The 25,567-nt window shown below is 42.0% G+C and overlaps 1 protein-coding gene across 1 annotated transcript in view; it reads left to right on the forward strand.

Moving 5' to 3' along the window:
* Nucleotides 1-17,629: 17,629 nt before the first annotated feature.
* LOC132895313 (cyclin-dependent kinase 9) overlaps nt 17,630-25,567 on the forward strand; it is a 62,828-nt gene continuing 54,890 nt past the window's right edge. Inside the window, exons 1-2 of the mRNA XM_060935734.1 lie at nt 17,630-17,718; nt 17,865-17,978. Coding sequence (XP_060791717.1) covers nt 17,675-17,718; nt 17,865-17,978 — 158 coding nt within the window. The 5' untranslated portion in view covers nt 17,630-17,674. The remainder of the gene's footprint in view (nt 17,719-17,864; nt 17,979-25,567) is intronic.

A 25,567-nucleotide genomic window follows, 5' to 3' on the forward strand; every position in this document is an offset into this window, starting at 1 on the left:
CTGGGGTCTGGTAACTGGACAGAGGAGGAAGTGGTGTTGATCTTTGCATTCTGGATTCCCGCACAGGTAAGTGGTTTTCTTGCAGCTTTCACCAGTGTGGACTTCGAGGCATCTTTTGCAGGCACCGAGTTGTTGTGCTGCATCCCTCTTCTCCGATGGCTTTAGGTTGGTTCTAAACTTTCTGCAGAAGTACAGTTTTCTTCTGTGCTTTGGGTCACCACAGACGATGCAGCCTGCTGCGTCACTGTTGGATGACACTGCCGGACTGTTGGTTGCTTTTGTTCTGGCTTGCTTCAGGAACTTGGTCTTGTCCTTGGCAGGTTCAACACCATCTTTCAGTTGGTCAAGTTGCTCATATATGGCTTCCTGTGACTTTAGGTAAGCCAGCAGCTTATCAAAGCGGTTATGACAGTCCACAGCATTACTCACGTCAGCAGCATAGGTGAGCCAGTCTTTCTTTAAAGTTTCTGGAAGCTTGCCCTCAATGGATTTGGTCACAATGGGGTTCTTTATGGCCTGGCATTGTCCAGTTCATTTAAGTCGTAGAGAGCTTTTTCCACTGTTTGGATGAGCTCGATGACTCTTCTTGGCTGGCCGGCTTTGACTGCAGGAGTTGCTTGTAGATCTTCAATGATCTCGAGAGCAATGTTGGCTTGGTTCCCAAACCGGTTATCCAGGACTCTGAAGATTTCGTTTGAGGAGCTGTAGGTCGACAGGTGTAGGTTTCCGGCCACCTTTTCATCGATGCTGTCGAGCAGCTGGAATTTCTTGACCTCTCTAGACCCTGTCAGTTCACCCTGCTTCTGTAGAGCTTCCCACTCCTTCTTCCACCTGTAGTAACTTCGTTGGTTGCCAGCAAACTTTGGAAGGGCTGTGGCATTCAGCTTTATTGCTGGCACTAGAGCTGTACGGTGGACAGTGGGCTCTTCAGATTCTGTCTTGATCTTTGCAGCTTTGATGAAGGCGGCCTTGCGCGACACCAGCTGGGGAAGTTGCACTTCGAGCTCTGTCATGCGGTGATCAAAGTCTCTTTGCTCTGCAGCGGGAGCCCAGCGGTTCCAGTCACGGTGCGCTTCTTTTGTCTTCAGCACCAACATCTCAAAGTGCTTCAGCATGAACTCATATGCCTCCAGAGTCACGTCGAGCTGGGCAGAGGAGACGCTCTTGCAGTCAGCTTCAGCGATGTATAGAGCAAGGGGCAGCTCTTTCTCTCCATACGATTCCCAGAGTGTTTGTTGAATTAGGAGCTTTGCTTCTTTAGTCCTCTGCTTACAGTATGCCTCTATCTTCTCCAGGTCGGCTTTCTTCTCGGCACCCAGGTCCTCTACAGCGGCTGCGGCTGCTTCTGCCATGTAGGCGGCCTCAATCTCTTCGTTCGCCTCCATGAGTCTCGAGCTTTCTGCTGTAAGCTTGTTGAAGTTTTGCTTGAGCTCCTCCACAGTCATCTCTGAGTGTGTTCTTGCAATGCAGTTAGCAAGATGGGAGAAAAGTCTTTTGGCTGTGGTTCGCTCTGTTTTCAGTTCTTCTAATGACTTCGCCATTTCGTTTCTTTTTTCCAGATGACTTCAAGCTTTATCCTCCAGGCCCCCAGGTGAAGTGTCGTCCCTCTCTGTTGGGTTGTGGCATGAGTGGAGTCTTGCTTCTTGGTCACTGGTTTCGGTTTGATGCACTGGTGCAGCGGTGATTCACTGGCAGTCGTCTGGCAGTCGTCAGTTTCCACTGGTGCATCGGTTTTTCACTGTCAAGTGTATGTGAGCATCAGGGTTTCCCACACTTGAAAGGGAAGGACTCGGACACAGGATTCCACTCGTCTTGTATTTTATTGGTTTTCAGTGGAACTGACATTAGAATCAGAAGTAGAATCAGAGGTAGAATCAGAAGTAGAAGCTAGAAGCTTGGAGCTTGAAGCCGAAGCTAGAAGGTGAAAAACCTTTAAACATACAAACATAAAATAAATGTATGAATAAATGCCTGTTTTTCTACAACAAAGCATGTGTGAATAAATGCTTGTTTTTCTATAACAAAGCCCAAGTTAATTAGGCAACAATATATAAATATTTATGTATAAGGTAAATTAAGTATATTTTAACCATTTTTAATCATTCAGGTAATGTTGCTGAACAAATATAAATGAACAGAAAACCAGTTTTAAACTAAGAACCATTTTAACCATTAGCCCTTTCACAGGCAGTTTGTTCACTTTAACTGAAGATATTTTACTACACGCCACTGAGAAAGAAAGTGTAAACCATTAAACCAATCACAGGTAAGGAACAAACATTTCTCATGCCCACGGATTACTGTGAGCGCAGCGTTTGCATATAAAAAAGTTCAGTGGGTTTACCGGTAGCCTTTTTTGTCCCTTTTTCCCTGATGTGCTGTAAAGTTTGTGTTAGTAGCGAATTCTCTTTGCAACTGCTGCGCTGCTGCTTCGTTACAAATTGAATGTCAATTCTGCCTATCATTCTAGAATGACCGCTGCCCTGCTAACTAGCATTGTGATTGGCTGCCCTGCTAACTAGCGTTGTGATTGGCTGCCTGTTCAGCGCAGTGTGCATGCGCTGGTAGCGCAGCGATTCAGCGTAGCAGGAAGTGGCGGAGGCAGCTGTCAATCATGTGAGCCTGCGTTCAGGCACTCCTTGTGGCAGGTCGCCGCAATAAATATTCATACATAACTTATGCAAAAATGGCAGAGCCTTCAAGCCAGGTACAAGTGAGCAAAACACCAACGGGTTGCAGCTTAATTACGGAGTTTTTCACAAAGAAAATTGCAGAAAACAACTCAGCAACAGTGGCATACCATAGTTGTGAGACCACGTCGGCCAGTTTGCTGCATTTTGCTGACCAAATGACAGGTCATCTGATGTTTTTTCATTTGATCATCTGATGGGTTTTCATTTTATAATTGGTTATTGTTCACTTCAGTCTTGAGTATTAGGTATTTAATCATCCGCATGATTGCCAAAATTTAATGATCACTACCGTGAACAACTCATGCCATGTTGGATCACCATTCACTTTGTTTGATGTGAAATAAACTGCAGTCTCCTTTGGAACAGTGCACTGCTTGTGAGATGCCGATGGGTATTGTATTGACTTTGTTTTTTTTCTGGTTTTAGGGTGGGAATTCAGTAAAATTATAAGTAAAATATATCCTTTTCCCAGGCGGCACGGTGGTGTAGTGGTTAGCGCTGTCGCCTCACAGCAAGAAGGTCCGGGTTCGAGCCCCGTGGCCAATGAGGGCCTTTCGGTGTGGAGTTTGCATGTTCTCCCTGTGTCAGCGTGGGTTTCCTCCGGGTGCTCCGTTTTCCCCCACAATCCAAAGACATGCAGGTTAGGTTAACTGGTGACTCTAAATTGACCATAGGTGTGAATGGTTGTCTGTGTCTATGTGTCAGCCCTGTGATGACCTGGCGACTTGTCCAGGGTGTACCCCGCCTTTCACCTGTAGTCAGCTAGGCTCCAGCTTGCCTGCGACCCTGTAGAACAGGATAAAGCAGCCAAAGATAATGAGATGAGATATCCTTTTCCCCAACATGTTGAACTGGTAAAAATCAACTCTAGATGTCACCAGAAGCCACGAAATGAACCCTTATATTTCAAAATTTTTGAGGGCAGCATGCCCCCAGACCCTCCCTAGCTCCCTAGCCTATAGAGAGCGTGCACGTGACGTCACGAGGTCACGTGATATTTGTTTATCTGCCATCTTGGACGGCAAGGCCGTGCATAGAACTTGGACGAACCCGTTCTAATTATCAAGTGTGTGGGAGTAGATCTTTCGAGAATGGTTATATCTTGTTCAGCATTTGGTTGTACCAATAGACAGGGCCAAAAGGAGGGCCTGTCATTTTATAGATTCCCTGCAGACGAGGAGAAACGCGCAAAATGGGTGTCCACTGTGCGAAGAGAAAACTGGAACCCCAGTTCTACCAGCCGAATTTGTAGTGAACACTTCATATCAGGTAGGTGTAATCTTCTAATTCAATACTCCTAGTACATCTGTTAAGTTGATTTTCGGATTGAATGATAACTGCATACTTAGAAACTAGACAGAACAGTGTTTGTGGCTGTCAGTCCGCTTGATCTCTAACGTTTAAAATGGCTATGCCTAGCCCTACTACCCTGGCCTAGTCTATGACAATGTTTTATCTTTTTGGCTCATATATGCCTTTGAAAGGCCAATCCATAGTAGGGATGGCGAAAACTAAAAAAAATCTTGACCGACCACCGAGCCTCATTAGCCGGTTAAAGTCGGTTAACCTATGAGTTTAAACAGGGATGCAAATGGCGGATGCTGCCTTTTTCACGGCTGAATCGTGCAGATCCGATTTTTTTTTAGGGGGGGTGTTGGAGTGTCTGAATAATTTCATCAGAGTAAATTCTGTATTAAAATTACTAAATAAGCAAATGCTGTTACAGTCCATGAAACATAGGAAGTATAAGAAGAAAACAGTAAATCAGAAAGCTGCGCACGTTTTCGCGGAAGCTGCGCAAATGTGCGCAGCTTTCTGATTTACTGTTTTCTTCTCATACTTTAGAGTTTAGATTTCGAACATTCCTACGATAAAACGTCCTGCATAGTCTCTGTCTATGTGTCAGCCCTGTGATGACCTGGCGACTTGTCCAGGGTGTACCCCGCCTTTCGCCCGTAGTCAGCTGGGATAGGCTCCAGCTTGCCTGCGACCCTGTAGAAGGATAAAGCGGCTAGAGATAATGAATGATGAATGAATGAATTCTTTATAAAGTATTATAAGTCAGACATGAAGATTAGTAATGTGCAGTCTCATCACATAAGCCCACAGTCTACGTGTAATTTGAATAATAAATTAATGACATGGCGGCACGGTGGTGTAGTGGTTAGCGCTGTCGCCTCACAGCAAGAAGGTCCGGGTTCAAGCCCCGTGGCCGGCGAGGGCCTTTCTGTGCTGAGTTTGCATGTTCTCCCCGTGTCCGCGTGGGTTTCCTCCAGGTGCTCCGGTTTCCCCCACAGTCCAAAGACATGCAGGTTAGGTTAACTGGTGGCTCTAAATTGACCGTAGGTGTGAATGTGAGTGTGAATGGTTGTCTGTGTCTATGTGTCAGCCCTGTGATGACCTGGCGACTTGTCCAGGGTGTACCCCGCCTTTCGCCCGTAGTCAGCTGGGATAGGCTCCAGCTTGCCTGCGACCCTGTAGAACAGGATAAAGCGGCTAGAGATAATGAGATGAGATGAAATTAATGACATCAAAACCTAGTAAATATTCAAAACAACCAAACCAATTGTAAGTAAAATTGGTGCTTTCTATTTGCCACCACATCTCATTAATTAAGAGATCAAAGCTGCTGCCTGAGATGGAAGCAGATACGAGATCCAAGTATACTTTAAGTCATACATCATTCAAACCTTGCTATATACAGGAATATATTCAGCAAAAGTAAGTAATACAGATTCTTTTCCAACATTTAAAACAATTTTACAGTTACCCCTTTGTGACCAACGGAGAATGGGTTTCACTTCTGATTTGTGCACCAAATTTTGAACCGTTCAGAACATTTCAAACAAAAATAAATTGGTTCAAAACCTGAAAAGTTGGTTCCCAACTGGAACCAAAATATAGCTGGTTTTTCCAGCGCAAACCATGACAACAACAGTGGGCGTGTCTTCAGTTTGGAAAGAAAGCAGAGCATAGCAATGGAGAATGCAATGGAAAGGATACATCTTCAGAAAAAATTGAACAACAACAAATATCTGTAATAATAGAACAAAATGTTTGCAGGTAATCACTGTGCTCTGCCATCTTGCTACTACTTTTTACTCCCATTGTGCACTGTGCAACGCCCTCCATTCATAATGCATCCTTGATTGCAATGGTTTCACTCAAAACTGGTGAAAAATTGGGCCAGTTTGCTAGCTGGCACCAAGGTTCAAAGAATACTGAATGGAACTGGTTCAAGAACCCGTTCCCTTTTGGTCGAAAAGGGGTAACTTTGGGCTTAGGCTCTCTGGAACAGAGAACCCTTCTTCCCTTTGTCCCACTCAGATCCTGTTTCACATGAAGACATACAAGTTTGAAACACACAAATACATAAAATAACATAAAATGCTCATTTAAGTTTAGAACTGACAAAATGGATATACTGTACATTCTACAGAAATTATTTACTGTAAGTTTGCTGATGAATGAGCAAAATAAATTTTATTTTGGTCATTTTAAACAAATAAATGAATGAGTTTCTAAAGGTAAACTGCAACAGTTTATTAATTATTAATACAACTGGTAGTTTGGTTAAACTGTTTGTCAGTGAAATGTGCCCTTCTGTGTGTGGTTCAGTCTGGAGATCAGTTACCCCTCAGTAACCTTCAGTAAGTTTATTCTGGCAGATGTATAGGTTTCTATTGGGAAAAGAGAACAGCCATATGGTAAATCCACATTCTTTGTATTTGGTTTATATTGAACTAGCTGGCTTCGATGGCTTAATTATTAATGAGATTCAAAATACATTCTTTACTATGACAAAATGGGGAATAAATTAATAAATAAGTAAACAATAAATAAAACGTAGAACAATGGTAGATCAGGCTTTCCCAATAACACACTGTTAACAATTCGCAAACTAAATATAAACTACTAAATAAACTAAATAGAGCTTCAGTACAAAAGAAGTCCAAAATAAAGGAGGTATAGGTGAGAAGGTAAACTACTTTAAACAAGTAGTAGAGTGGGGGAAAAAGCCCCCGTGGGGTAATACGCCCCCGGCCTGTTTTACCCAAAATAACCACCAGATGGCGCAAAGTTACATTTCTATTGTTGATATGGACTGGCTTGACAACGGGGAGATACAAATATCCACTGTGGATCGCATATCAGCAACGCAGGGGAGAGAGATCAAATTTCATGGTAAGTGATATAATTTTCAGATATCAGTAAAACTGTATTTAGATAGCTGCTATTTCGTCAGATATCACAGCTGTGTATGTGGTATGAGTAGACAAGTCAGTACGTTAAAAAAAATACATTAGGTATAAAAAGTTGAATCACATTTTGAAAGTAAGACCCTTTTTTGTAAAAGTGTAGTCTGTGGGGTAAAACGCCCCCTTAATGGCGGGGTAAATGGCCCCCAGGGGGCATCGTTTCCTTTTATCATAATTACTGTATTTCATACATTTCTGAATAGCAGATACATAGTTTTTAATAACATCTCGCTTATCTGATTGAGTAAAGCAAGTAATTTGAACTTAATATTAAAAATATATTAATATTAGCATTATTTATTGATGCACTTGTTCTTTGTTAATTCATGTTCAATCCACACAAAATTATATTGAAATTAAAATGCGAAATATAATAAAATAATGCATCTATTCGTTAATTCAGGGATATTTTCTTGTTTCTTTCACATTATAGGCTTAAGTAAACACTTTTGCTATCCAAACAGCTTATTTTGAGTGAGGGGGCCTATTGCCCCACCTCAGGGGGCCTTTTACCCCACGGGGGGGGGGGGGTGTAAAAGGCCCCCTTGGCACAATGTTTGTTTTTGTTAAAAAAAAAATTAAGTATCAACTTTAGGCAAACTTTAGGTGGCATTATTGTTCATGTCACTGTTGTCAAAAACTATGATAAAACTAAACACATGGTTCATTTCAACTTGGAGAAAAACTGAATTTTCCTTAAGGGGGGCTTTTTCCCCCACTCTACTACTGCAACAAATAAAACTTTTAAACGCTTACACAATGCTGTAGCTAATGCTAAATATTGTTATAATGCTAAAACTATTTATGTGTAATTAAACTGTCCCTCCGGATCTTAGCATCTACATGAAATACATGAAAATCTTTTTTTTCGTATTATAGTACCTCTCAGAATTATCACACAGCAATTCAGTGAAGACCTCCTGCATTTTAAAAAAACCCACCCCTGTTTATTGGTTGAAAGACTCATTCTGATGATAAATAACTTTTTTTTTTAAAGAAAAGAAAAAAGTCGCCTAACAACACAACGCACGCACTCGTACACCTGAAGTAAAACGGCACCATCTTGTGTAACTAACCGATTGAGCTTCACCGAGCAGCGAACTAATGTTAATATGTTCACTGAGAAATTACACCAAAACATATAAAATGTTCAGCTGTTTACGACATCGGACACGTCGTTTTCATTTAAATTTAACAAACTCTCAAGAAAATTGCTAAAGTAGGTAATTTTAAGTTTACATCACCCGAAATTTGGACTGTGATAAGCTGAACCAGTTCAGTATCATGCTACCTAAAAAGCTAAAATATTTCAGTGGGAACGGGAGTTTAAAAATGCCAACAGAAATAGCCATCCATCCATCCATTATCTGTAGCTGCTTATCCTGTACAGACCTCCTGCAAGCAAGCTGGTCGCAGGCAAGCTGGAGCCCATCCCAGCTGACTATGGGCGAAAGGTGGGGACACCCTGGACAAGTCACCAGGTCATCACAGGGCTGACGTATAGAGACAAACATTCACACCTACGGTCAATTTAGAGCCACCAATTAACATCATCTGCATGTCTTTGGACTGTGGGGGAAACCGGAACACCCAGAGGAAACCCACGCAGACACAGGGAGAACATGCAGACTCCACACAGAAAGGCCCTCGTTGGCTGCTGGGCTCAAACCCAGGACCATCTTGCTGTGAGGTGACAGTGCTAACCACTAAACCACCGTACTGCCCCAGCAGTATTTTACTCAAAAGGGGGTGCTATTCTCTGCATCTCGGCTTCATTTATTCATTCGTTGTATAAACCATCTCAGATTTGCTTCCTACTTTCGGGAAATAATGTCACTATTCCCAGTAAGTAGTGTGATATTTGTTTGAAAATAGAAGGTCCAGAGTTACATATTTGTCAAATTATGACCTTGTGAATTTCTTTTAAAATTGTGTTTTGGCTCTCTATATCTCCACACTAAAGGACATCAGATCATACAACCCCGATTCCAAAAAAGTTGGGACAAAGTACAAATTGTAAATAAAAACGGAATGCAATGATGTGGAAGTTTCAAAATTCCATATTTTATTCAGAATAGAACATAGATGACATATCAAATGTTTAAACTGAGAAAAATGTATCATTTAAAGAGAAAATTTAGGTGATTTTTAAATTTCATGACAACACATCTCAAAAAAGTTGGGACAAGGCCATGTTTACCACTGTGAGACATCCCCTTTTCTCTTTACAACAGTGTGTAAACGTCTGGGGACTGAGGAGACAAGTTGTTCAAGTTTAGGGATAGGAATGTTAGCCCATTCTTGTCTAATGTAGGATTCTAGTTGCTCAACTGCCTTAGGTCTTTTTTGTCGTATCTTCCGTTTTATGATGCGCCAAATGTTTTCTATGGGTGAAAGATCTGGACTGCAGGCTGGCCAGTTCAGTACCCGGACCCTTCTTCTACGCAGCCATGATGCTGTAATTGATGCAATATGTGGTTTGGCATTGTCATGTTGGAAAATGCAAGGTCTTCCCTGAAAGAGACATCATCTGGATGGGAGCATATGTTGCTCTAGAACCTGGATATACCTTTCAGCATTGATGGTGTCTTTCCAGATGTGTAAGCTGCCCATGCCACACGTACTAATGCAACCCCATACCATCAGAGATGCAGGCTTCTGAACTGAGCGCTGATAACAACTTGGGTCGTCCTTCTCCTCTTTAGTCCGAATGACACGGTGTCCCTGATTTCCATAAAGAACTTCAAATTTTGATTCGTCTGACCACACAACAGTTTTGCACTTTGCCACAGTCCATTTTAAATGAGCCTTGGCCCAGAGAAGACGTCTGCGCTTCTGGATCATGTTTAGATACGGCTTCTTCTTTGAACTATAGAGTTTTAGCTGGCAACGGCGGATGGCACAGTGAATTGTGTTCACAGATAATGTTCTCTGGAAATATTCCTGAGCTCATTTTGTGATTTCCAATACAGAAGCATGCCTGTATGTGATGCAGTGCCGTCTAAGGGCCCGAAGATCATGGGCACCCAGTATGGTTTTCCGGCCTTGACCCTTACACACAGAGATTCTTCCAGATTCTCTGAATCTTTTGATGATATTATGCACTGTAGATGATGATATGTTCAAACTCTTTGCAATTTTACACTGTCGAACTCCTTTCTGATATTGCTCCACTATTTGTCGACGCAGAATTAGGGGGATTGGTGATCCTCTTCCCATCTTTACTTCTGAGAGCCGCTGCCACTCCAAGATGCTCTTTTTATACCCAGTCATGTTAATTACCTATTGCCAATTGACCTAATGAGTTGCAATTTGGTCCTCTAACTGTTCCTTTTTTGTACCTTTAACTTTTCCAGCCTCTTATTGCCCCTGTCCTAACTTTTTTTAGATGTGTTGCTGTCATGAAATTACAAATGAGCCAATATTTGGCATGAAATTTCAAAATGTCTCACTTTCGACATTTGATATGTTGTCTATGTTCTATTGTGAATACAATATCAGTTTTTGAGATTTGTAAATTATTGCATTCCGTTTTTATTTACAATTTGTACTTTGTCCCAACTTTTTTGGAATCGGGGTTGTGTAAAATCTCCAGACGTAAGCAATCAGTTGGACATGTAATGAATGTGTAGCCTTTTCACAAATTATCATCATATAATGATTTATATTATATGGACATGAGTGTTTTATTGGGAAATAGATCACTCATATTCTTCATACGAGCTACATCCAAGACATGGAGAATCAAAACCGTGACATAATTAACAGTTATTCCACAAAATCACATCGTACATGAGCTCATAGCCGACAAGGCATGTAGCACGGGGTTGGCTATATGCCGTTTACGACGAGATTGAGTGGAATAACTGTTTTATTATATCCACATTCACTGGATTTTGAGAAACAGAGCATTTTTATTTTTTGCAAATTCGATAAATAGAAACTTGATACAAAACATCTGACAAAATTATTTCCACTAAGAATGTAAACAAACCGGCAAAATGACAGTAGCAATTTGTGAAAAATGCTGTCATAATATCTCTCATTATCTCGAGCCTATTTATCCTGTTCTACAGGGTCGCAGGCAAGCTGGAGCCTATCCCAGCTGACTACGGGCGAAAGGCGGGGTACACCCTGGACAAGTCGCCAGGTCATCACAGGGCTGACACATAGACACAGACAACCATTCACACTCACATTCACACCTACAGTCAATTTAGAGTCACTAGTTAACCTAACCTGCATGTCTTTGGACTGTGGGGGAAACCGGAGCACCCGGAGGAAACCCACGCAGACACGGGGAGAACATGCAAACTTCGCACAGAAAGGCCCTCGCCGGCCACGGGGCTCAAACCCGGACCTTCTTGCTGTGAGGCGACAGCGCTAACCACTACACCAACGTGCCACCCACTGTAATAATAATTCTTGAAATATAGAAAAGATATGGTCTTACCATCAAATACTTTTATTCCATATTTTGTTGCTTTTTTGTATTTTTTGGGGTTTTGTTTTTGAGTAGTTTTTATTTCATCCTCGGTTGGTTCAGCAACACGCTTCGCCATTTTGTTTTTCTCTACTCACAGTATATAAACTGATATCCTAGTAGCAGAGAAGTCAAACAGAGCATGCGATTGCTCATATCCAGTGAATGTGGATAGAATAATTTAACAATTATTTGCTGAAGGTGAAGTGAATATCAGTGAATAATAACTGACACAGGGGCGGCACGGTGGTGTAGTGGTTAGCGCTGTCGCCTCGCAGCAAGAAGGTCCAGGTTCAAGCCCCGTGGCCGGTGAGGGCCTTTCTGTGCAGAGTTTGCATGTTCTCCCCGTGTCCACGTGGGTTTCCTCCAGGTGCTCCGGTTTCCCCCACAGTCCAAAGACATGCAGGTGAGGTTAACTGGTGACTCTAAATTGACCGTAGATGTGAGTGTGAATGGTTGTCTGTGTCTATGTGTCAGCCCTGTGATGACCTGGCAACTTGTCCAGGGTGTACCCCACCTTTCGCCTGTAGTCAGCTGGGATAGGCTCCAGCTTGCCTGCGACCCTGTAGAACAGGATAAAGCGGCTAGAGATAATGAGATGAGAATAACCGAGACAAAGTTGAGGTTATTATCCACCGATATTCACTGAGACTGAGGCAGATAATTGTTTCAGTATAAATACACAGGTGATTATTTAAAAAATCGTATTTAAAAAATTATATATTTAAATCTTCAAAAGCAGCATGCAAATGTAATGTGCGTAGACTTGTGCCATTTATCTATGCCAAATCACATAAAATACTTTGTTTTGAAATAGATAAAATAAATCACAATCTCACTTTACCTTTGAATAATTTTAGACCAAACTTTGTAGCATCTTCAGTGCTTTTAAGAACAGCATTTTCTTGCATAATTTGTAATTCTCTCACTTACGGTGATGAAGCAATTGACAGCCACTTTGCCGAATTACTCGAGGTGATTATCGAGAAATATTCCAACATTCTTGACCAACCAGTGCGCGTGATTTTCTATAACCACCTCTGTATTTATATTAAATCGCTGTATGTCACTCGTGAGGAAATTGATGAATTATTTTGATACATTTGAGTACTTTTTGTTTGTGAATGTGTCTATATAATAAAAAGAAAAATCACACATTGGCTTGAAGATATGAAGTTTATCTTTTCGTGTTGAAAAACTCACAATTTTCATACAAAATACTTCACGGATCTGAGTGACATATTTAAATAATATTGGATGGCGTTGAGTGGTATATCAGAGATATTCCATTCAGCTAGCATGATATTGAACGAGTTGAAGACGAGTTCAAGCTCATGCTAGCTGAATGGAATATATCTGATATACCATGAAAATAAGCCAGCCAATATTATTATAATTGTACATACACTAGGGATCGACCGATATGTTTTTTTCAGGGCCGATACCGATTATTATGGAATTGGGATGCCGATAACCGATATGTGCAACCGATAAATGTAAACATTATAATTCACATGAAATTAAACATAGCACACACTGACAAAGACCTTCATATCCATGAAATGCATGTTTAATTGTAAAATTGAACATGAAATTTTGTGCAGGGAGATGCCAGCAGCATTTGTACAATAAAGTCAAACATTAGTTAGAATAAAATGAGAAGATAATAATAAAATAAATATTCACCAATAAAAAATAAAATCACTCCCTACTATATTACAGCTCACGTAAGACTTACCAACTTCAAGTAGTTTTTAAATAACAAACCAAGTGTAGGGAGCTGCCTGCAGCATTTTTTAAAAAGTAAAATCAAACATACAGTAAAGTAGGCTATCACTCCCTATTAGGAGCGGCTGCTCCTTTAAGAGTATATCGCTTTCCGAATCAGAAGCGCTAGCGAGGAGAATCACTTGCGCAAGAATTATAAATACTAGTCACACCTGGCTTGTTTAAATGTTCAAACAGCGCTTTATAAAGTTGCCTTGACCACCTCTCTGTATGGCTGTCATTCTACTGTTCGAGTAGAACTACTGACACATTCACAACGTTTCCGACGGGGATTTAAAAATGACTGTAGCCTACGTTATGCTGTTTCAGGGAGACTAGTTGGTTGTAGGCTAATTCAAGTGCTTCCTTCCGTAAGCTAAGTTTGCCTGGCTACACAGATGCAAATGGACAATTTTAACGAGTAGTAGATGAAGAATGTAAACATATAATGATGTTGTGCTTTTGCAACTTATGTGTTTGTGACTTATTGCGGCAAAAGCAGCGTGTCCTTACCTTGATACGGGCGCCTTGAAACAGTTCAGAGTGTTTAGCTGCGCGTGTCGATTGGCTATATCTCTTGTGCCAAACAAATCAGATGTTGTGGTGGGCGGGACCGTGTTCTTTAACTCAGAGAGGCGAGTGCAGGAAAGGACGTGCAGTGACAGTCGCGTTAGGAACGAAATGGCTGCAAAAAGGCATGTTATCGGCATATCGGTGGAAATTATGGCTGATACCGATAACCCTAAAATGCAGAATATCGGCCCGATATATCGGCCAGGCCGATTATCGGTCGACCCCTAACATACTCTCTTTTCCAGTTTTTTAATGTCCGTTGGTATGTTTTTCTCTTGTAAATATGCTTGAAGAAGATCTAATGAAGTTTTGGTAGCCTTTCAGGTGTTCAACATATCTTTCTCTTTCCTGGCAAACAAAGAAATGCTTCTGCGCATGCGCAGCAGAAAATTCTCTCATTGAATATTCGCATCAGCTCTGACATGTGACATGTTGTCTTACCAACCATGCAATATCTTAAACCATATTCAACGTTCATTCTCCACTGGGTAGAGTGACGTGTAGGATTAGTGATATGCTATCAAACCAAATGAATGAAACCTGCTAGAAGGGAATATAATGCATGTTTTTATTCCATCAAAAAAGTGTCCTGTATGTATAATAATTTCCAATATTTCACTCCGATGATGTCACTTCCAGTGTTTTCCCACTGACTTGACACGCGCTGTCATAATGGCAAACCGGTTCACAATTAAAATCCTTTTGATTACCTTGCGTATTTTTTGTGTATGTGTCCATATAATATAAAAAACATTACAAGGTAGTACGAAGATAAGAAGTTTATCTCCTCGTGTTGAAAATATTTTCACTTGTTTGTTTCGCTCACTCGCTTACCACTTGTATCTCCTGTATACTCCTTTTTGCTCTACTTCACTGAACTCTGTGTACTCTGACTGTCGTGTATAATTTTAGTATATTGTATCTTGCCTGTAAATCTCATCTCATCTCATTATCTCTAGCCGCTTTATCCTGTTCTACAGGGTCGCAGGCAAGCTGGAGCCTATCCCAGCTGACTACGGGCGAAAGGCGGGGTACACCCTGGACAAGTCGCCAGGTCATCACAGGGCTGACACATAGACACAGACAACCATTCACACTCACATTCACACCTACGGTCAATTTAGAGTCACCAGTTAACCTAACCTCCATGTCTTTGGACTGTGGGGGAAACCGGAGCACCCGGAGGAAACCCATGCGGACACGGGGAGAACATGCAAACTCCGCACAGAAAGGCCCTCGCTGGCCACGGGGCTCGAACCTGGACCTTCTTGCTGTGAGGTGACGGCGCTAACCACTACACCACCATGCCGCCCCATGTGACGGTGTAGACAACAGAATTGATGGCAATATTTTTGGCCCTAGAATGGGTTAAAGAAAATGCAATAAACAAAACAGTCATAATCTCAGATGGTTACTCAGCATTGGAAAGTATTCAGTCAGGTAAATAATTTAGAACAGGTTTAATCAATGAAATCTTTATAACTTTGCGTAAAATAGATTCAAAGGGCATTTCAACTAGTTTTCTTTGGGTACCTGCGCATATTGGTGTGGAGGGAAATGAACAGGTGGACAAGCTGGCTAAGCAATCACTAAATAATATAAATATAGAATTGCAAATCCCAATCAGTAAGGCAGAGGCTAAGATTTGCATCAAGTCCAACGCAAAGTCAGTCTGGCAGGAGTATTGGGATGGCAGTGAAACAGGAAGACATCTATACTACATTGAAAAACAGGTGAATACTGGAAGGATAGGCGGTAGGAGTCGGAGAGAAGACATCATGATCACCCGATTAAGAATTGGACATATAGGACTTAACTATTCTCTTAACAAAATAGGCAAACACCCAACCAGAAATTATGAATACTGTAGCCATCCAGAATCAGTAGAGCATACAGTGGTGCTTGAAAGTTTGTGAACCCTTTAGAATTTTCTATATTTCTTTATAAATATGATCTAAAACATCATCAGATTTTCACACAAGTCCTAAAAGTAAATAAAGAGAACCCAGTTAAACAAATCAGACAAAAATATTATATTTGGTAATTTATTTATTGAGGAAAATTATTCAATATTACATATCTGTGAGTGGCAAAAGTATGTGAACGTCTAGGATTAGCAGTTAATTTGAAGGTGAAATTAGAGTCAGGTATTTTCAATCAATGGGATGACAATCAGGTGTGAGTGGGCACTCTGTTTTATTTAAAGAACAAGGATCTATCAAAGTCTGATCTTCACAACACGTTTGTGGAAGTGTATCATGCCACGAACAAAGGAGATTTCTGAGGACCTCAGAAAAAGCGTTGTTGATGCTTATCAGGCTGGAAAAGGTTACAAAACCATTTCTACAGAATTTGGACTCCACCAATCCACAGTCAGACAGATTGTATACAAATGGAGGAAATTCAAGACCATTGTTACCCTCCCCAGAAGTGGTCGACCAACAAAGATCACTCCAAGAGCAAGGCGTGTAATAGTCGGCGAGGTCACAAAGGACCCCAGGGCAACTGAAGGCCTCTCTCACATTGGCTAATGTTAATGTTCATGAGTCCACCATCAGGAGAACACTGAACAACAATGGTGTGCATGGCAGGGTTGCAAGGAGAAAGCCACTGCTCTCCACAAAGAACATTGCTGCTCGTTTGCAGTTTGCTAAAGATTGCATGGACAAGCCAGAAGGCTATTGGAAAAATGTTTCATGGACGGCTGAGACCCAAATAGAACTTTTTGGTTTAAATGAGAAATGTTATGTTTGGAGAAAGGAAAACACTGCATTCCAGCATAAGAACCTTCTCCCATCTGTGAAACATGGTGGTGGTAGTATCATGGGTTTGGCCTGTTTTGCTGCATCTGGGCCAGGATAGCTTGCCATCATTGATGGAACAATGAATTCTGAATTATACCAGCAAATTCTAAAGGAAAATGTCAGGACATCTGTCCATGAACTGAATCTCAAGAGAAAGTGGGTCACGCAGCAAGACAACGACCCTAAGCACACAAGTCGTTCTACCAAAGAATAGTTAAAGAAGAATAAAGTTAATGTTTTGGAATGGCCAAGTCAAAGTCCTGACCTTAATCCAAACGAAATGTTGTGGAAGGACCTGAAGCGAGCAGTTCATGTGAGAAAACCCACCAACATCCCAGAGTTGAAGCTGTTCTGTATGGAGGAATGGGCTAAAATTCCTCCAAGCTGGTGTGCATGACTAATCAACAATGACCAGAAACGTTTAGTTGCAGCTATTGCTGCACAAGGGGGTCACACCAGATACTGAAAGCAAAGGTTCACATAATTTTGCCACTCACAGATCTGTAATATTGGATCATTTTCCTCAATAAATAAATGACCAAGTATAATATTTTTGTCTCATTTGTTTAACTAGGTTCTCTTTATCTACTTTTAGGACTTGTGTGAAAATCTGATGATGTTTTAGGTCATATTTATGCAGAAATATAGAAAATTCTAAAGGGTTCACAAACTTTCAAGCACCACTGTAAAATGCTTCACTGTAAGAATATGAACGCGAAAGAAATGAGCTTTATCGAGCTCTCAAAATGGTTAATAATTACAATTTCACATTACCTGGTTTATTAGGGAGAGCATCATGTCAGATGTATTGTTATGTTATCAAATCTCTGAAAGATTCAGAATTAGCGAAAAGAATATGAGGTTTCGGGGGGGGGTTCCCTCCCTTATAGCCCCTGTTCCACACTCCAGCCCAGTCGGTGGCGTAATGCACCTTTAAGTTGGTTTGCCAACTGCCATAAAACCTTAAAGAAGAAGAAGAAGAATTCTACTAATTGATCTCAAGGGGGCGCAAACGCAAACGTTTCTTCGCACAGAAGAAGAAGAAGAAGTGTTTAGTTGACGGTTCCATTACTTTTGCACCACAGAAGAACAACGATGCAGCGAGACAAGACCGGAAGTTCGGCGGTGTCTGGCGATAAGTACGTATAAATAAATTATCTTTTTTTGTGTGAACGTGTTTCCTTACGAAAGTCTTCGTTATTAGTGTGACTCATCAGTTTGCCCTGTGCTTTCGATTAAACTGGTTAGTAACTGCATACTTCCCTTATTTATTGTGTTGTTCCAGACCGGACCGGGAGACCGCCATCATGTCCAAGTATTACGATGGCGTTGAGTTTCCTTTTTGCGACGAGTTTTCTAAGTACGAGAAGCTCGCCAAGATCGGCCAAGGCACCTTCGGGTAAAATACTTGCTTTTTTAAAACATTGACGTTATTTGAAATCATATTAGAGATTAATTGTGGGTATTTCGAAGAACTGAGGAAGCCATGGCAGCTTTGGGACCAGCAGGAATGGCTTAAGTGCCCTTGAGCAAGGCTTCTAACCCCCAACTGCTCCCCTGGCTGCCCACTGTTGTGGTTATGTCAGGGTCTTGTACGTCTGCTAAATGCTTGTAATTTAATGAAATGTAACTGCTTTGATTATAGGCTGCTTGCTAGCACAGTGGGTTCTGAAGTACTGCAGAGTTCTTTCTTTACCTATTCTTCAGTCACACTGGGTTTGGGTTGCATTTAATGTTGACTATTGTTGGATTATTCCGTTTGGAAATCCCTGAACAAGTATGTTGTTAGTTTCACGTAGTAAACTTATGAAGGGGGGGATCGTGATTTAAGCAATTTAATAGTCAGGTTTTAACTGTTCGCATCTAAAAACAAAAGATCAACAGCTCTAGTGAGTGACGTTCATGAGAAATCCAACATAGAATTAGTGGAGACAGTAAACGTTGGACTCGGCTCAGCTAGGTAATGATCTGTGAGATGACGAACATGGTGTTTATAGTGATATTACCCTGAAAGTCAAAGCTGATCTATTTGAGCAGTGTGTCCAGATGAGGAGGCGAGAGAATTGGACAGATTAAAGGAACTAAAGCCTTTGCTACACCACTTGCTTTGGGTAGACGTGAAACCAGAGCTCATACCCTCTGGCACCACTATCAGCAATTATTCGAATGATATTGTGGGTAATACAGAATGGTTAACCAAAGTAAAAAATAGAGCAGCATGTCCATGAAGTGTTAAAACTTAGTCAATGCTTAATTTAATTATGAAATGCATCTTGGGCAACGGGCGGCACGGTGGTGTAGTGGTTAGCGCTGTCGCCTCACAGCAAGAAGGTCCTGGGTTCGAGCCCCGGGGCCGGCGAGGGCCTTTCTGTGTGGAGTTTGCATGTTCTCCCCGTGTCTGCGTGGGTTTCCTCCGGGTGCTCCGGTTTCCCCCACAGTCCAAAGACATGTAGGTTAGGTTAACTGGTGGCTCTAAATTGACCGTAGGTGTGAATGTGAGTGTGAATGGTTGTCTGTGTCTATGTGTCAGCCCTGTGATGACCTGGCGACTTGTCCAGGGTGTACTCCGCCTTTCGCCCGTAGTCAGCTGGGATAGGCTCCAGCTTGCCTGCGACCCTGTAGAAGGATAAAGCGGCTAGAGATAATGAGATGAGATGAGATCTTGGGCAACATTGATGATGTTTATAACGATAAGGGGAAAAGGAGGGCATTGGGCCTCATGACATTGAAAATGCATGGGCTTTATCACCAGCATGTCAGACATTGGCTGCTGAGTAATCTGCAGTAATCAGTGTGTAATAACTGTACCTAGTAAAAAGAATTAGAAATTGAAAGTTGGGCTCTACTCCAAATCTGTGGGGAAGAGGCTCTCAACTGTTTTAAAATAAAATTGACTTCTGGGAAGACTTGCACTTTAATCGTTGGATTTGATGCCAGTTAATTTGTAATTGTTCTATTACACTATGAAAGTTGTTTCATATTAAAACAACTTAATATTCCATATTAAATATTCCATATTAAAAAAAGCGTTGGGCCTCATGCACCCCATTACCATAATGTACAAATCTTTCAAGATGAAGTTTTTTACACTCTCAAGACTTCTCTATCATAAGATACAGTGGAGATCAAAATTGGAGAACAACTTTATAAATATTCGATTTGTTTTGAAATATTGTTAATTTTCATTGCTCAGAATTTGAAGGAATAGCAGCTGTGATCATACCACTGTTGTACTAGTGGTTTTTTTTTTTTTTTTAAATAACCAAGGCACTTCAACAAACTTTTGTGTGTGTGTGTGATCAAAATTAGAGAACAGTGACCGTTGTTGCAGATGAGAAGATGAAAACTAAAAATTTGAGGCTACAGGATTCACAACTTAATAGGAAGTGTAGAGGCCCTTGCCTTCAATAACTTAAGCACTTCTGTGCCCACAGAACATCATTAGTTTCTCAGACTGCTGTGGTTTGATCTTGGTCCATTCATCTTGCACTTTCTTCCACTAGTTTGGTAACTAGTGGGTTTCTTAGCTATTACTTTGTCGCCAAGGATTTTCCAGAGATTCTCTAAGGGTTTAGATACTCTGGGCTGGCCATTTCTTTGTTTCACTGTTGGAAAGAAAGAAAGCACAACTTTATTCATCACACTTGTGAAATTTCCTCTCTGCATTTAACCCATCTGAAGCAGTGAACACACACACATGCACACACGCGTGAGCAGTGACCGCACACACATACCCAGAGCAGTGGGCAGCCATGCTAACAGCGCCCGGGGAGCAGTTGGGAGTTAGGTGCCTCGCTCAAGGGCACCTCAGCCAAAGGCCGTCCCATATTAACCTAACCGCATGTCTTTGGGTTGTGGGGGAAACCGGAGCACCTGGAGGAAACCCACACAGACACAGGGAGAACATGCAAACTCCACACAGAAAGGCCCTCACTGGCCGCTGGGTTCGAACCCAGAACCACCGTGCTAACCACTATACCACCGGGCCACCTGCTCTTAGTTTCAAGGAACTGCTTTACCCACTTTGCAGTGTGACAGGGGGCATTGTCTTGCATGAAAATAGTGGGCTGACTGGGACATGCTTGCAGTGAAGGAACTGAATGTTGCTGAAGGAGGTTCTGATAAAAATTTGCATTCACCCTGCCATGTAGCTGTATAAGAGGCCCAACTCCTGCTGCAGAAAACATCCCCCAAACCATGATGCTTCCTCCTCCAAATTTAACTGGCTTCTTTACACACTTTGGGTTCAGTCATTCCCCAGTTTGACATTCAGTGCGTTTACATGCACATAGAGAAAATTGAATTTCTGCCGTTGCTTGACTGAAATCGAAGTTCTAAATGCCAAGGAAACACCTTAGCTAGGCTGAAATTGAACCGAACTTGATTTCTCGTAATCGAGCTACACGACCTAGATTATGCGATTTTTGCCGAGCTACTTAGTGCATGTATACCCTGTCGAGCTACGTAGTCGAACTACTTACTTCAGCACTGCCCCTTCCGGAAGTGACGAGACCACAAGCGGGAAACATGACAGCCTCAGTCGGCATGACAACAGTAGTAGCGAGCAGCAGAAGAGGTCAGGAGGAACAAACGAAGAAGAGAAAATGGCGAGCAGAAACGTGCACTTCGGGAGCAGTGAGGAGACTGAGTTCATGCTCATTCAGCTTAAGGAGTTGAATATATTAAAATTCATGGACGGGAGAAAAACGCGCAATGGAGAACACGGAACTGATAACTTTGTTTACACTCTTGAATAGCTCTTCATGACGACAACCGGAAGTGTACCAACACGATGGGGCGTGTAGCGCCACCTGTGGCTCGGGTGCACAATGTACCTCACACAATAGCTCGATTTCCTTGTGTGCATGTAGGATTGGGTTTCTCTGGCACCCCTGCTGGGACCCTTTCCTCGATTACCGACAGCAGCTCGATTTGGATGTGCATGTAAACGTACTGATTGACGATGTTTCCCATCAGACCCAAATAAATTTAACTTGCTTTCATCGCTGAAGTGAACTTTGGACCAGTTCTCCTCTGTCCACACAACATGCTCCTCAGCAAAGGCTAGTCTAGCCTTTTTATTCTTTCTACTTATGAGAGGTTTGGTCACTGCAGAGTGGGCTTTCAGTCCGAATTGTCTTAAATAGCGAGACACTGACTACGTTTACATGCACATCCAAATCGAGCTGCTGTCAGTAATCGAGCTGAAGGTCCCAGCAGGGTGCCAGAGAAATCCAATCCTACGTGCACACAATGAAATCGGGCTATTGTGTGAGGTGCATTGTGCACCCGAGCCACAGGTGGCGCAACACGCCCCATCGTGTTGGTACACTTCCGGTTGTCGTCATGAAGAAGAGCTATTCAAGAGTGTAAACAAAGTTATCAGTTCCGTGTTCTCCATTGCGCGTTTTTCTCCCGTCCATGAATTTTAATATTTTCAACTCCTTAAGCTGAATGAGCATGAACTCCTCATTGCTCCAGAAGTGCACGTTTCTGCTTGCCTGTGGCAGTGGAGGCGTGGTCAAGCGCCGGTCTGTGACAGGAGGGCGGAGCCAGGGAAGGTGAGTGGCAGAATCACTTCACCTGACGGTAATTAACCTGTTTGTGTGGCTTCCCAGTAACCGCGCCCTATTTAAGGAGGCAGAGGGAGAGCAGAGGGGAGAGCTCATCCCGGGACTAGAACACAGCGCACGCGCGTGTGTGTGGGTTTTTTTTTTTTTTCTCTCAAGAATAAAAGTAGGCTGTTAAACTGAAAAGTCTGACAATAAAAAGCCTATTAGTACCAGAAGCTTTGTCCTGCCGTCCTCTGTGCTCCACCCACACTTCAGAGAGCTCTACATCGCCATTTTCTCTTCTTCGTTTGTTCCTCCTGACCTCTTCTGCTGCTCGCTACTACTGTTGTCATGCCGACCGAGGCTGTTGTGTTTCCTGCTTGTGGTCTCGTCACTCGTCACTTCCAGAAGTAGCTCGACAACTAGCTCGATAGGGTATACATGCACAAAGTAGCTCGGCAGAAATCGCATAAACTAGGTCGTGTAGCTCGATTCCGAGAAATCAAGTTCGGTTCAATTTCAGCCGAATTAAGGTGTATACATGGCATTTTGAACTTCGATTTCAGTCGAGCAACAGCAGAAATTCGATTCTCTCTATGTGCATGTAAACGTAGTGCATGTATTCTGAGACAGATCCATGCCCTCTTCATTGCTGAACTGGCGAGCAATTCCAGCTCGTGTTGAACCGATTGCCCATTGAGAGTCTCTGCATGATCCTGTCTTCTCGTGTATTTGTCTTGCGTGGACGACCAGCCTTTTTGGAGGACTTGAATGAATTGGTGTCATTGTAAAGCTTCAAGATTCTAGAAATTGCAGACTTGGAACGCCCAACTTCTCTTGCACTCGGTGCGTTTACATGCACATAGAGAAAATCGAATTTCTGCCGTAGCTCGACTGAAATCGAAGTTCTAAATGCCATGGAAACACCTTAGCTCAGCTGAAATCAAACCGAACTGGATTTCTCGTAATCGAGCTACGTGACCTAGATTATGCAATTGTAGCCGAGTTACTTAGTGCATGTAAACCCTATCGAGCTACGTAGTCGAGCTACTTACTTCAGCACTGCCCCTTCTGGAAGTGACGAGACCACAAGCGGGAAACACAACAGCCTCGGTCGGCATGACAACAGTAGTAGAAACGTGCACTTCTGGAGCAATGAGGAGATAGAGTTCATGCTCATTCAGCTTAAGGAGTTGAGAATATATATAAAATATCTGAAAGTAAGTGTGTGTGAGATATATAAAATATGAATGTGTGTGTATATATACACATTCATATTTTTATATATATATATAACACACACATATATATATATATATATATATATATATATATATATAACACACACACATATATATATATATATATATATATATATATATATATATAAACACACTAGGGTTGGGCGGTATCCAAATTTTGATACCTTTAAACTGTCTCTGTGTTTTCCCGGGGTATACGGTATTACCGAGAAAAAAATATTTTGTTTCGGCCTACTGTGTAACGTGCGCCTATACTGGCGGACCTTGTCCAGACCTGCGCCTATGCCTCAAATGTACTATTTAAAAGCAGCATAGCGAATTATGTGCATTGTGGTATGGATTAAGCAGCAAAGCGAATTTTGTGCATTGATGAATGGATTAAGAGATATTTCAAAGCATCACGCAACTCTTCCTTCATCTTGAAAATAGCATTCAACTGTCGTTTACACATGTCTGCGTTGAAACGCCATTTGCAGCACTATTTCACCTACTCCATCAAAAGTACACGATGAGCAGGATCATACCCTTTCAAGCATGGGAAATAAAAAAAAGAAAAGAATCAACCAACACCCAAGTCCGTTTAGACTGCGCGATAAACCATATTCTTCAGCGCAAATGAGGCGAACCTAATTCAAATGCGTGATAGCTGCACAAGGCAAAATCATATGGGTCCATGTCATGCCATGGCAGGGAAATTAATAATCAAATGGCCTTACCTTGCTTAAAACGTTGTCTTGATCACATAACTCCTTACAATTATTCCACTTAAATCCATACGGTTTAACACACCCAACAAAGATAGCAAGCGCATTGCTAATTCCCACCAGAAACCTAACAGTTTACGCTACGATGTTTTCTTCCGTTTCTTCAGTAGATGACATTTCAAACGTTTATTACCCACATCCCAAATGTCATACGTTATATTATTTTACCTTGTTGTTACTCATGTAACCTACTCAAAACACAACTCATTGGAGAGATCTCATGGAAGTGGAGTACCCCAGGCTATGGTGTGCCTTAGGGGACATATTAGATTTTTTTCGATTTTGCGCGGTCATTTACATTATTGCTGGCTCTTCCTTTTCGTTTGGTTTGAAACCAAAATACTGCCACACTGCCGATGGTGTGTTTTTTTTTTTTTTTTTTTGCCACTAACTCGTTATCTTGACTTGCCATCTTTCAACCGCGGTCTCAGTCTCTTGCGAAGCTTTCTGTCAGACTCCAAATGTCACGCAGGGTTGCCATGGTAACGACATAAACAACCCTGCACGCGATGAGAACTTCTTTAGGAAATTGATAGAATTAGTGAAAATCACGGATGTGAAATCTCCGCGTTTCCGCGGAAATCCGCGTTTTTCAAATTGCCTTTCCGCGTAAAAAATCGTTTTCCGCGTTTTCTAAAATTAAAATAAATAAATAAATATTCGGTAAAGTCTGGCGCGAAACTTTTCCGGATTTTACTAAGCGGAAGTGACGAAAGCTCCTTACAGCGATCTGATCATTATCGCTGTGTGGAGAGGAGTCGCTATTGTACATGCACTGCTACGGCCGAATCCCATTTCACCCCTTGGCCCTTCCCCTCCATTTTGCGCGTTCACGTGAAGGGGTAGGGGTATCCCAATCCCAGTTAACGCGGAGGGGTAGGGGAAGGGGTAGGGCTTCTGTACCCCTCCAAACGGAGATTTTCCTGGAGCTGACTCCGAACGAAGGGGTTTGAGTGATTTCCCACAATGCTATGCGGATTTCAGAAAGATGGCGGTTCCCGCGGCGAAAGATTGTCATAAATGTATTTTTTCCATTATTTACGTGTTTTAAGTTGTTATCCAGAGGAAACACGCCGCTTGATTCGCTTTCGAGCTGAGAATGAGCAGCGATTTCTGAAATCCAAGCTGCTGCTAAAAAGCTTTGGGAGTGAGTATTGTTTTCGGTTGCTTGACTGCGTACGTTTTGTTCTGTTATTCTCGCTTTTATTGTTTACATGAGTGTTCTGACACCTCATTCTGTCGGATGTGGTGCACGAAGTGCCAAAGATATCCCATTCAGTGGTGTTAGTTAACAAATCACACCCTGCCAGCAGAGATTTCTGGTTCTGCCTCTGGCTCTGACTGTAGCGGCTGGTCGCAGCCAATGACGCATTTGGTCGCGTTTTGCTAACGTAAACGCTGACGGAGGTA

This window comes from Neoarius graeffei, chromosome 12, assembly GCF_027579695.1.
Source record: "Neoarius graeffei isolate fNeoGra1 chromosome 12, fNeoGra1.pri, whole genome shotgun sequence".
Lineage (NCBI taxonomy): Eukaryota > Metazoa > Chordata > Actinopteri > Siluriformes > Ariidae > Neoarius > Neoarius graeffei.